The following is a 13,212-nucleotide window of genomic DNA, read 5'->3' on the forward strand; positions in this document are numbered from 1 at the left end:
ATGATCCTATTCTATAGCTGAAATTGTAGCTGTACAGTAATTGATCATTGATTTCAGCTGCCATTATGATGGCCGGAAGAGCATTTGCAAATGTATTTTTTCTCCTCTCACGGTGATGATATAGATTGATCGGCTTCTACTGATACGAAATGGCATATCATCACACGATTGCAGAGCGCCTTTTGCAAGGCATCATTAAAAGACAGCCACATTCCGGGATTCAATTACACTGTAAACCTAGCACGTATCATAGCTGGATTTTCAGCTGAAGCTTAGATCCTCATATCGATACAGCATATTTATTTATTCTAGCATGGCTGCTATGAGAACGCAACACGGTTGTAGCTGAGAGAAGGGAGATCAGAGGAAAAAAAAACTTTTTTGACAGGTCGTCTGCTGAGATTTTCGAGCGGGCAGCAATTTGAACAATTTGCCAGTCACTTAACCGCCGTCGAGCTTTTTCTTGGACGACAAAAAAATTTTTTTTGCTCCCTCTCTTTCTACCTGTCGGTGCTGTACTATGGTCGCTTAGTAAGTTGACATGCCTAATGTCCTTCAATTCGTCTGCCGGATCCGCTCTCCAGTCTTGCGTTATTATCAACACTCCTTGCAAAGAATATCGACGTGTGCTTTTTTAATATAAGAAAACCGCCGTGTCGATGTTCTCCATTTCAATTTAACCTACAAAGCCCCCCCCTGATCAGCTTCCATTTTGGTGGCGCGCGCACATTCTTGTGTGTTTGTGTGTTTGCAACTATTATCACCCCTCGTTGGTACCCTCTCTATCTCACCTTTTTCACGATTCTTTTTTCCCCTCTATTCCTGGATTGCAGATTTCAACGGCATGATTGAAAACAAATTGTTTGGCATTGTCAGATATTTAACCTTGAAAATTTTTCTTCTATCTTTGAATAGCACTGTTCCCACCGTCAAAGACGTCGAAGTCCCCGAGACTCTTTTGAAGAAGCAAAAGGCTGACGCCAAGGCTGCCGACAAGGCCGCTGCCGACAAGGCTGCCCTTCGCAAGGCAAGTATATACAGCACCATGTGGGAGTGAAAAAGGAGAAAGAGGGATGGAATTTTGCGTTTGTGATGACAATTCTGGGGTTCCAACCCATTTGACTAGCGAGGCGATGCTGTCAATAATTATACCATCTTTCGGGACTGAAGTTTCTGCAAATTCCACCCTGTGTTGATTGGGACAAGAGGATAAAAACTACTTTTGTTGCTGGAGCAAGTATAAACTAATGGATACTTTTCAAAATAACAGGCCAAGATCTCCCGCCGTCGCCAGTACGTCAAGCGTGCTGCCAAGTACGCACGTGAATACGAGGCTGCTGAGCGCAAGGAGATTGACCTCCACCGCCAGGCCAAGGCCAATGGCAGCTACTATGTTCCTGCCCAGCCCAAGCTTGCCTTCGTTGTCCGTATCCGCGGTATCAACAACATCCCTCCCAAGCCCCGCAAGGTCATGCAGTTGCTCCGTCTTCTCCAGATCAACAACGGTGTCTTCGTCCGTTTGAACAAGGCCACCACCGAGATGCTCCAGCTCATCCAGCCCTATGTCACCTACGGCTACCCCAACCTCAAGACCATCCGTGAGCTCGTCTACAAGCGTGGTTACGCCAAGGTCAACAAGCAGCGCATCGCTCTCCACGATAACGCCATCATTGAGAAGGCTCTTGGCAAGTACAACATCATCTGTGTTGAGGACTTGATCCACGAGATTGCCACTGTTGGTCCCCGCTTCAAGGAGGCCAACAACTTCTTGTGGCCCTTCAAGCTGTCCAACCCCAACGGTGGCTGGAGAGAGCGCAAGTTCTCTGGTCACTTCATTGAGGGTGGTGACTATGGTACGTACACAAACAGCACCTGTGGATACATGGGTAATGTAAATGTTGTTAAGAGGTCGGCTACTAATATCCTACTTGGTATCAACAGGCAACCGCGAGCAGTTCATCAACAAGCTCGTCAAGATCATGAACTAAGTAGTTTGGTGTTCTTTTCCCTACCTAATAAAATGAAAAAGGTTATGCTTCTTCCATCCTTTTTGTTGATTATACATTATCCTTGGAGCAATATGGTGTGTGGTGGAAGTATAGGACTCTGCGAATCATAGATGGTTAAAGATGGTTAAAGATGGACTGGACATGCTGCTGCAAAGATAAATCCCATATGTCTTGGAAAAAATTCAGTTAGATTAGAGGAAAATGATTTGTGTAGTTAGCTTATAACAAAATGGGGTGACTTGTGGTGGTCCTAGTAGTAGCTCTTACTTCAAAATTGACAATGGTGCTTACCACATATATTAGGAGTCTGTTGGTAAAAAGACAAACAATGTAACTGTACGCTAATATAAAGTCAGTCAAGAAACGGCAAGAAACCTGACAACATTTTAAGAGTAGCTTCACTGGTGTTCTATCACCAGCTTCCATAAAACGAGCTTGGGAAAAATTAAGAGTTACATATGGCAAAATCATCCTTTTAAGAAGAGCTAATTATTCATCGAGCATATTACATATAGATTGATGCCATCAAAAAGCAAATCTAAGCACGAGAAGACTGTAAGCGCTGAGGTTTTCGGATGCTTCACAATGCCAACCACTCGACCTCCCATCCTTCGATACCAGGCTATGATATCCGCTCTTTTCCTCGCAGCTTACGCCGCGATCATCTTTCTCTGGTGGTAAGGTTTACATCTTCTTCGACAAGAAGAGCGCCAACGATGAGTTCCTCATTTTACCATGACATGACGCTTTCAAAGGCACAAATAAGCATGATCCGTTGCGCGGGTAGACTCTTCAGTTTCATCGGAAGTAACTCTGTGACCACCCATTGCATAAAAGCTTTTGGATGATGTCCAGCCAGCTATATAGAAACAGAAAAAAAAAGCTGGTTTTCGTTATTTCCGAAGCACATCATGTAATGACGATAAAATAAGTGGTGTATATCATCGCTCACAAAGATAATGATGGAACTCTACTAGAACACACCATTTGTCACTAAGGACTTATCGATCAAGTCCACTGTTTCCTGTGTACGTTTAGATGGTTTAAGGTAACTGGCCGCGACTAACTTTGTCACTCAAGGTATGACAGGATACTCTAACCTTTCGCTCACTGTTACTTGTTGCTGATTTTTGGTAAGCATGCTTTCGTGTATAGAAGAATAATTGCATTAAGATGTAACAAGAGGATATGAAAGGCGTTCGAAATCACTTTTGTATATATATATATATATACTTTTTTTATTATACGATTGCGTGTTTTAAGGTATGCATACCGTTACAAGGGTAGCCAATGAATACGTTGATGATGATTGAAGTACAGGAGACAAACAACGAAAGTAGACACAAAAATGCACAAATCAGACGCTTACTTAAGGACAGTAGTCGTAAGGCGCTCTGAAATAGTTTCTATTATGGATCATCAAGAATTGGCGGTTTAGCCCCAGATATGCACTTGTTTGCTAAGCCCGGTCCGTAGAATTGGTTAACGAAGATACTGTGCAAATTCAACTAACAGGTACTGAAATAATTACAAAAGAAAGCGCCCACAGTATCGGTACTTTCTTGCAAATTACGCATCATTTTTCCGTTGTGCATCTCGGAAAGAAAACAAAGCTATCTTTGTACAGGAATTAAACGACTAACCATCCGAAAGATACAATTTACCGTTTGTTGTAGTTCGGACACCTAAAACAACCTTCCAAAACCCTGTGACGTCTCAAAGACCCAAACGGGTGATTTGGGATTTTGGATGACATGTATGGTGCCAATCTATTTTTATTATTGTGAGACAAGCAAATGGAATATGATCAACTGTACAAGAGGTCGTTGTTACATGGATGTCACAACGTGAATTGTAGTACAACAACGCATTAATGTTTTTCTTTATGAAGAGTCGTGGCGATTCTCAAAGTAGTTTGTGGCTGCTACAATGGCCATTTTAGTCAAAAGGCGTTTCTTTCTGCTTTCCTTGCCGTCCTCGTCATCGCCATCTTCTCCGCGATCCGCAAGGAGTTTTACTAACTATTATACGAGTAACATTGAACAACGCGTCAAAACTTAGGAGCTAATACATCGCTTTGGAGATCTATTTTGTTATGTTTATACGTACCTCAGTTGCAGCAAAACCAGCAACGAGCTTCTTGGACATACTGCTGTCGACATCCTTGCCTTCTTCCTCTTGCTTCTGCTCCCACATTCTGACAGCTTGAACAGCGACAGCGCCAGCAATCAATTCGTAACTGGTGTAAATTCAAAGTATAGTTGATGCATTAGCTTAGTATTCCCTTATTCTCTATGTGGTTTTAAAAGTAAGCTATTGTTACCTCAATGTCGACTTTTTCTTCTTCTCTTCATCCTCGTAAACCTTTCTATGTGCGTCGGTCAATTCCTTCTCATCAAGGATTTCCTTCTTATGGGAGCCGAATGCCTTCCAGTTACCGAACCAAGCCTTCATACGTGCACGCTTGCTGTCATCTTCATCCTGTTGTATTCGCAATAATAATCATCATTTGTCAGTAATTCGTCTGCATATATACAAAGAGACCCACTACTTCTTTTGCTAATGTAACACCCACCTCATCATCAGAATCCACAGCGCGTGGTGGGTCGCTCAACTCAATATCCCACAGTTGGTTCTTCTTGGTCTCCTTGCCTTCGTGTTCTGGGTATTCTTTGCGCTTATAGATCATAAGGCGAGCATCGACTTCGGACAACTCATGGCGGATATCGAGAACATTTTTGGGCTCGGAAAGCTGATAGATAAAACCAGGCTCACTTTCGAAGCCGAAGCGCTGATCGTTTGCCTATGGTAGATGTGAAAAATTATCAGCTTATCACTTTTTGTGTAATATAAAAAGCCATCGTATGTATGTATGTGTGTGACACGAAACGAGGGTTCAATTTACGTGGAACACTCTAGCTCCCCTTTATCGCGCAAGGATAGAAATAAGAAGGACTACTACTTACAGCATCTGCTTCCTTCATGCCATCCAAATACATCCGCTTTTCTTTTGTGAAAATGGCTATAGTGATGAGAATAAGAACAGCTTAGTAATGGTGCAAGATAAAACAAAGCTTAATCGCTGCGCTGCTACAGCTCAAATTTCCTATCTGCGAACACAGACATAGACGCACAGCAGCTGCACTGTGCGGTCGAGTAGTTGAGGTACGAAATGGGTAGGGAACACAACAGGGATTGTAGAGGCGCAGCCCAAAAAATCCGACGACCGAAGAAGGATCATCTTCTTGGAATTCCTTGTGCTATACGCTCCAGCACTTACCAATAAAGCTTTCGGCTGGATTGATATCGAGGACAAGACCTGTAGCCTTGTTGGTCAAGAAACCTAGTAGCGTCTCAGTCAGTAGACGTCATTTTCCAGAAAGAGAAGGTTCTCTTCGTTGGTATCACTGCTTTACCATTCTGATGGATCCAAAGTTGGCTATCACGCTCGGGAGACTCTTCTCGCTTTTGAGCCATCACAATCTTAGTGCCGGGCTACATATACAGTTCGCAGGTTTGTCAACAGTTAGGTAACATACAGGACATGTCGGCTCTTTAAGAGAGCTCGATGAAGGATCCTTACAGCAGCGGTCTCTGAGTCACCACGTAGGTCGACAACAAGACCATTCATCTTGGAGATGATGTAGAAGTAGCCGATGGGAAAACCGTGGTCTGAGACTGTCATGATGTCTGAGTATGTGTAAAAAGGTATCTTTCGAAAAAGAAAAGATGAAGAGGAAAGAGGAGTGATGGAAATGCAGGCGCGGGCATCTTTTATCATACTACAAAGCATGTTGAAACTCAGACCGGCTTTGATCGATGGTGCACAATCCTCGGATGTGCTCTTCCGCCCGCAGCAGCGAATAGTAGTACCACAAAGCAGCAACATGCAATGTCCTCTTCTTTACACAAGTTCGGAAACGCAGGCTTCCAATGAGTTTGGATGCCGTTTGTCCGATGCTTTTTACTTTATTTGTCATGCCGTCCGTTTTTTGAAAAAAGCAAAAAGAGCCGAACACTGTGTCCTTTATTTACTACTTGACAATCTTTTTTAATCTTTCCAACAGCTCTTGGTTTGGCTCAAGCTTGCTTGGCTTTGCTGTATCCAAATGATAGCGCCGCCGAGCAAGTGCTGCTACAGTGTCAACGCCGTCATCATAAGCAGAGCTGGCGTCACCATGGCTTTGCATAGTTGTTTCCTTGTCAACTACGGTGGCTGTTGTCTTGTTGAGTTGCACGAACGTTTCCAATGCCAAGTTGGTGTCACCCAAGTCGAGAAGCGCTGACACAAGGGTATACATGGTATCCGAGTTGGGCGTCACATTCAGTTCCAGCATAGACTTGTACAGCTTCTTGACCATATTCAACTTGGCTGCGCTTGATTCATCCAGAGTCGGTTCTTCGTCTTCTCCCCGATCCTTGTCAATAAACGAACGAAACAATGCATTGTAGATGGCTGCTATTGGTTCCAGGCCATGCCGTACCATGTCGTTTAGTGCTTGAATAGCCGTGTCTGGGTCATCCTGGACCAGCATTGCCTCAATATATATCCGGAAGCTATTGTTATCCGCAACAGGCGCCTCCTTTTCTCTTTCCTTCCCCTCCTCTTCTCGTTGCCGCTGTCCTGCTGCTGCTGCTGTCGCTGCGGAGTCACTACCGTTTTTGCGTTGCAATGACCGGTACATGTCCGCAAACATAGATTTGACATCCTCCATTCTGTCACTAGCTGCGTAGCCCGATAGCGCTGCGTTCCATATGACTGTGTTATTGGCAACGTATCCCATTGACTGTAGCTGCTGGAGCATCTGTGACATCCCATCGACATCCCGCATCCGGCCCATGCCTGCCAGCAGTGTTGCATAGGTGTAGGCGTCCGGTTGAATTTCATGTGCTATCATGTCGTGGTATAACCGTTGCGCCATACGTATGTCAGACACCTGCGACGCAATATGAATAAGCGTATTGTAGGTTACAAGCGAAGGTTGAATTGTCGTATGCTGTTGCTGTTGCTGCATTTCATCGAAAAGCGCCAGCGCCTCTGTCAAGTGACGAAACTTCTTCACAGGAACAGTGCGGCCGCCGATCCAGTGCATCAATGCATCGTATTCGTTACATTTTAACTGCATGCCTCGTTCCTTCATATCGTCGGTTAGAACTAGTAGCCGGTGCAAATTGCCCTGCGTAGCCCGAGATCGAATCGTGCTTAAAAACAGTTGTCGAAAATTGCGGCGCGACAGATGTTTGTGGTACTGGTGATGATAAAGATAGCTGTATTTCGGCCAGATGGATTCGATGTCCTGTGTAGCTAGGGAACGATAAAAATCCGATAGTGCTGAAGCCTTGTCTCGTTTGGACGTTGAAGGATTCTGTAACGATCGCACTTCATCGCTGCTTTTTAACTGTGTTAATTTTGAACGTTCAGCTCTAGTGAGGTGTTCTAGAAAAACGCTGCCCACGGATCGTTGGTGGTTTGTGTTGTAACGTCGTTGTTTTCCTCCTTCCCCTGTACTGTTGTTGCTGTTGCTGTTGTGGACTGACAATCCATCGTTTTCACAAGGCATGCCCGACGTGGAGGTGGCTGCTGCAGCCATGGTATATCGTCGATCTAGCGATCGAGGGTCGATGCGAGGTATCCGTAGCGATGCTGTTTGATTGCATTGGCAAAAAAGGCTACTGCTCCTTAGTGGTGCGTTAATCCATAGCCTCCGCATGGCCGGTGTCGGTATTATTTTGTTTGTGCAAGAATAAAAGAAGTCCCTGCTTTTGGCACTATCAGCACCAATTTTGTTGCGGAGGTTATTTTCGGTCGCTACTCCACATTTTTTTTGCAGCTTCAGTTTCAGTTGCAGCTTTTTTTGCAGCTTTTTTTTCAGTTGCAGCTTTTTTTTGCAGCTTCAGTTTCAGTTGCAGCTTTTTTTGCAGCTTTTTTTTCAGTTGCAGCTTTTCCTCTGCGTAAACTGTCGAAAGTAGCGAAAGCATGACGCGAGTGTGCTGCATTGGCATAAGGTGGACATTGATTAACTTGATTCAAACACGATCTTTTGCTAAATGCTGATATAGTGGTCCTTCTTGCTCTGGAAAAACCGTAGGTTGACTTGAACGACCTATAGGCAGTATCAGAGCGTTAAGTTCTCTTATATTCTACCTTTTATAGACAGTGACGAGGATTCTACGACGTTTAGTCAAACATTCTGTTGTAATCTATCAGGATGACTTTTTCAAGGTAATTTGGGAAGCGTTATATTGTTCGTAAAGATCTTTTTTTTTGACTCATCCAACGCTTTCTAGCCCGATAGCGAGATCCCCATCGATCCAGAAACAAAGCTCGACAACTGGGATTGTCCCGACGCTGTCGACTTCTGTCGGCTTGATGATACTGTTCAACACGTGCTAGAGCACAAACAGCTTCCAGAAAAATACAGATCGAACGAAGATAACAACACGCATGATGGATCTGCGACTCTGTCCAAAGAAGCTCTAGAACGGCTGGAAGCTGCCATTGCAGCTATAAATCAAGACGATACATTATTCTTGATCGTGGATGGATTTATGCTCTTTTGGGATGAAAGACTTTGTGCTCACTTGGATTGCAAAGTTTTCATTACCGCTTCTTATGACACATTGAAGCAGCGAAGAGAAAGCAGACAGGGCTATGTTACTACGGAAGGTAAAAGGGGGAAAAGCCGAGAAAAACGCAGGATCAAGTTGCTTATCAATGAACGATAATGCATGCAGGTTACTGGAAGGACCCTCCAGGATATTTTGACACGATTGTATGGCCACAATATATCAAATGGAACAAACATTTGTTTGTGGGAGAGGAGCATTCGGAAATCGAACATAAAGCGGTTCAACACGTCCTTGTTTTGGATACGGATAAGCACTCAATCGAGGAAACGGCAAATGCAGTAGTTGAGAAGCTTGTAACTACATTTTGATTTTTCTCAATTTAATTTATACAAAATGATGTAATCCTATTATTATAAACACAGCAGTGACAAGGGCTAATGTATGGAAGATGCTTCGTTGCTAATTGTGTTTGCGTATGTGTGTGTGTAATAATAGGTATATGCATTGCAGTTAGTCGGGACCGATTCTGCTTCCTTGTGAATGTGTATTATCACTCTTTGATAATTCAATAGAGTTTCGAGATGGTGGCTCAACAACGATATCAAATTTTGTTTCTGGAGGCCCATCATGATAATCATTTTCGTTGGTATCTTGCTCTTGAAGGAGAGGTGTTTGGTCTGAGCTATTGCGCGATCCACTTTCTGCCATGACAATATTATCTGTCGCTGCTGGACGGTATCCACCACTTCGCCGTAATGACGATGACACATCTTGCTGAACCCGCTGTAGAATACCCGGGAGCGACTGGAACACATTTTTGGAAAACTGGGTTACCCTTGATACCCCAGCAATAAGATTTGCTTTCATGGTGCCTATAGACCTTTTTATCCAACTGAATGCGAACCCCCAGCATGGAATGACCAAGCAAAAACTAACAATAAGATATAAAACGCCACAGACGCCAATACCCAGGAACACTAGTTTCGATCACTTTTAAGTACACTTTTCTATCTACCAAGATGAAAGATAATTTAAAAATGCTTTGCTTTCTTTTTTTACCTAGCCATACCGTTCCAACAACAAAGTATATGGAGTATCCAACAATATTACCGAACGTCTCTTCAAACCCCATGGTTACAATCCTGTGTGGGGAAAGAGAGTTGTATCGTTGAGGAAAAAAGAATGAAGTAAAGGAAGTTACTGCTGAGCCAACAAACAACATCCAAATAAGCAAAATATATACCATTTAACCTGTCATGTGATGGAGTAAATGCTCTGTTGTGGCAGTGACCTTTGAAAAATCCCTTCTCTGAAAAACTGAAAATGTGGTACAAAAATTTACTGCGCCTGTATCAATAAAATATGCAGTTCATAATAGCATTGAAGAAAGACGGGTTAGCATATTACTACGTAACAATGTATTCTTGCATCTCTATTACAGTGAGCTGAGAAAAACGTAAAAAAAACTTGAATTGATACGTGCGCACATGAAAGCTTTCGTGAATATTAATTTGCTGCATCGAAACGGATCAACTGACTATTGCTATTTTTGTAATGTTATACCGCACCTTTGGGATAGCTGACTGAATGAGAAATCGTTAAAAAGCACTTCCCTAACCCCTTGTCAAGTCTTTTTTATAATTCGCAGGAAGAAACTCGTGAGGATGCTATAGTACCAAAAAGTCGACAAAAGCAATTACAGTGTTGCTGTCATGTTTTGGGTCCCCTACACCCCAGTGCTTGAGCCAGTAATTGGCGATCTAACTGCTAGTGCACTCTCATGGAGGTATTTAAGGGACAGACGACATTACGACTATATGTGCATTTAGCTCTTTTCGTGCTGCAACTCTAAAGCGATAGTTGCCCTTTTTCTTGGGAATTTGATTCTAGGGCTTTTTTCCAGGACCCTTATTAGCTCATAAATTTCAGTGAACCTAGGCAATAACATGATACTGATAAAGTGGGGCAGGATGCTCGACATCTTTCATTAGAGCTCTTATTGCTTAAAGCGCAACTCTGAGACGTACGGTTCTACGCAGTTGTTGATCGTTGTTGTCTTTGTTTGGTGCGTGTGTATTTCCGTACTTATTCGGCTGTACCTGTTTTTGTGAACTTTACAGATACCTTAATGGCGAAAATGTTGTCTAAAAGATGTATAAGACAACTTTATAAATATAATATTAGCTGCTTTGGCTTTTGATAAATCTACTATACATTTAAAACGCTGATCGTGGTTTTGTTTCCAGACATCGCTGTATTCGTCTCAAATTCGCTCTCTGTAGGGTATGCAAGAGTTTACGTGCTGCTCATATTAGAGCACTCGGAGCTACAGAGGCTATCGTTCTGCTATAGACGCTGTCAACGTCGGGTGTATATTTACATATATCTTGCAAAGTCACAGCTTAAGACGAGGAAAGATCAAATAAGCAGATAAGTTGACACTAGTTCATGTCGACCAGTCTCGGTAATGTTACGCATCTAGCCAACCGAGACAATAACCAAAGGAACCTCCCAATCAAACTTCAATAATATCAAATATGTAAGAGGCTACACCGTCTAATGTGACAAGGTATCATGCTCGTTACTGTTAATGATGTTGGTAAATACAATTAATAGTAGAGATAATAGCTCCTCAGCTTAGATTATGGCTAATGCTCCGTGACAAATCCCAGCCATAAAGTTGGAACTGTCTAGCGGTTCAAGTACGCCTGATTGTTTCATCGGCTACCAGTCTTTTCATGGTTACTAGCTCAATGTCAATAAAACTGGAAGTCGCAAGCTACTCTATTATGAATTTGTTACAAAGCCTTGGTTTAGGCAGCCAAGAAGGATTCTCTGTAAGTTGGAGCTTATCCTCTCTCCTCGACATACTACCATCACACTAAGTCATAGTATCAAAATACAGCGGCATGACGGTCTATAAGATAATGACACTTTAATTATATATTTTGGCAACAGAAAACATATTCGAAGAGGCATTTTATGAACTATGTATCAAAAATCAGGCAGGTAATAATTGTGATTAGAAAAGCTGTGATCTCGCAGGAAGAGCACGAACTTGCCAATGATGCGGCCTATACCTATTGATGAGAAGTTCTATATTATGATTTTTCGGTAGATGACAACATATGTAGTCAATGCTATCCAGCTAGCACTTCTATGTTTGGTTTTCCATGCCCAAAGTTTTCTTATCAACCATTGGTACTTTATTGTTGAGTCTTAATATCCAAGACATGAAACAAAATATGATTTTTGCATGAGAGTATATGTGATTGTGCGTGGATTGGAAAATGAAGAGATAAAAATTACAAGTTTTGGAGTGTACACAAGAATAAATGACGATAAAGAAAAGGGTGTGCGAAATAAGGAGAATGAGAGGGCAAGGAAAGGCCAGCATACAGGAAAAGAAAAAAATAGTACACATCAGTTAGTAGGCTAATAGACAATGTATACCGGTGGACAGTGTGAAAGAGACTCAAGATATAACTCACCAAGGATTGAGTAATGGAACAAAGGATGACCAGACGACGGGCAGCATACATGATGATCCATTTCTACGGATGGGTGGGAACGCGTACCTTTTATATAAGATTCGTTGTGAAGAAATGGAACAATCGATTAGATTCTTGGCAATTGCGTGATTTGTCTGTTGTCCAATAGCCAAACGAGCACATAGGCGATGAGGTCAACATTAAGAAAGAGCACAATGCATGTTTCAGTCAACAGTGCAGCAGAAAAACGATCGTTTTTCATTGACCATTATATATTATTAGCTATAGTGTCGTCGTTTATTATTCAAGAATGGTATCAATATTGGCATCATTCTATAGCCACGGCTCTGCTCTACATAAATCTTTCTTTGCTGAATGACGAACATAGTCAGTTTATTTGAAAAGGAAGGAAGAAGAGGGCACTGTCGCAACTGACACGAACCAACTGCATGCTTCAGATTCGATTGTTCGAGAAACAAGTTCTAGACACGGTGAAGGGGAACCTGGCATCGTTTCTAAGACTAGGCAATTTCCAAAGCAATATTCCGCCACAATGTATCGTCGTAACTGTACTTGATATTAGTATCATGTTAAAGCTAAAGACCTGCCCTTTCTTTTGATAACCTATTGCTAATGTGTCATGAATGGATAAAGAATGAAGGGGAAGGAGTAAAGAGTTTGACAGGACTCGTGGGAAGGCAAGTTCCCGATGCATGAATTTTCTGCAATTGGCTTCCGCTGCACACAAGTACGGGAAAACATTGACGCGTTTGTTGTAGGAAAAATGATCGTGCTATTTTGTGCGCTGTAGCATGCAAGCCAAAATTACTGAGAGTGTTATCCTCCCAGTAAGGAGCATAAAGGTACCCGACGAAGGGTTATCGTGTCGCATCAAAAGTTGAGAGGCTAAATCAATATGAAGTCACTGCGCTCAATTTAATAGTAACACTGCTCGAAAGAAAGAGTATGTAGCAATTTGAGGTATACTACGCTAATATTTCCCTGGGACAAAAAGACTTTATATAAGCTTAGTTGTATGTCATGGTTGTTGATGGACCAACCTAAGCTCCTGCCTCTCAATGTGACACTTGATTATATAGACGTGGAATATCATGCGTAAAAAAGGTACATCTCGGATTTTG

At 42.4% G+C, this 13,212-nt stretch overlaps 5 protein-coding genes across 5 annotated transcripts; 3 read left to right on the top strand and 2 right to left on the bottom strand.

The window, feature by feature from the left end:
* Positions 1-495: 495 nt before the first annotated feature.
* On the top strand, positions 496-2,061 carry BDB00DRAFT_799327 (ribosomal protein L30, ferredoxin-like fold domain-containing protein). Its single transcript, XM_053121680.1, has 4 exons — positions 496-531; positions 916-1,027; positions 1,271-1,853; positions 1,942-2,061. Exons 1-4 carry the CDS (start codon positions 521-523, stop codon positions 1,986-1,988), a joined length of 753 nt encoding a protein of 250 aa, XP_052985009.1. The 5' UTR covers positions 496-520; the 3' UTR covers positions 1,989-2,061.
* Positions 2,062-3,683: 1,622 nt separating this feature from the next.
* On the bottom strand, positions 3,684-5,738 carry BDB00DRAFT_799332 (uncharacterized protein). The gene is made up of 8 exons (XM_053121681.1): positions 5,593-5,738; positions 5,426-5,504; positions 5,290-5,352; positions 4,976-5,031; positions 4,585-4,812; positions 4,333-4,490; positions 4,119-4,248; positions 3,684-4,030 (listed from the first exon to the last, which is right to left on the bottom strand). The coding sequence occupies exons 1-8, from the start codon at positions 5,692-5,694 to the stop codon at positions 3,893-3,895; spliced, it is 954 nt and encodes a 317-aa protein (XP_052985010.1). The 5' UTR covers positions 5,695-5,738; the 3' UTR covers positions 3,684-3,892.
* On the bottom strand, positions 5,730-7,760 carry BDB00DRAFT_799336 (uncharacterized protein). The gene has a single exon (XM_053121682.1). It carries the CDS (start codon positions 7,598-7,600, stop codon positions 6,044-6,046), a length of 1,557 nt encoding a protein of 518 aa, XP_052985011.1. The 5' UTR covers positions 7,601-7,760; the 3' UTR covers positions 5,730-6,043.
* Positions 7,761-8,218: 458 nt separating this feature from the next.
* On the top strand, positions 8,219-8,947 carry BDB00DRAFT_783852 (uncharacterized protein; the record flags this gene model as incomplete). The annotated part of the gene is made up of 3 exons (XM_053120416.1): positions 8,219-8,232; positions 8,306-8,676; positions 8,745-8,947. 3 exons carry the CDS (start codon positions 8,219-8,221, stop codon positions 8,945-8,947), a joined length of 588 nt encoding a protein of 195 aa, XP_052985012.1.
* A 3,308-nt stretch (positions 8,948-12,255) lies between these two features.
* On the top strand, positions 12,256-12,535 carry BDB00DRAFT_799353 (uncharacterized protein; the record flags this gene model as incomplete). Its single annotated transcript, XM_053121683.1, has 1 exon — positions 12,256-12,535. One exon carries the CDS (start codon positions 12,259-12,261, stop codon positions 12,469-12,471), a length of 213 nt encoding a protein of 70 aa, XP_052985013.1. The 3' UTR covers positions 12,472-12,535.
* Between the last annotated feature and the right edge of the window lie 677 nt (positions 12,536-13,212).

Source organism: Zychaea mexicana (genome assembly GCF_025766255.1).
Source record: "Zychaea mexicana strain RSA 1403 chromosome Unknown BDB00scaffold_4, whole genome shotgun sequence".
NCBI lineage: Eukaryota > Fungi > Mucoromycota > Mucoromycetes > Mucorales > Lichtheimiaceae > Zychaea > Zychaea mexicana.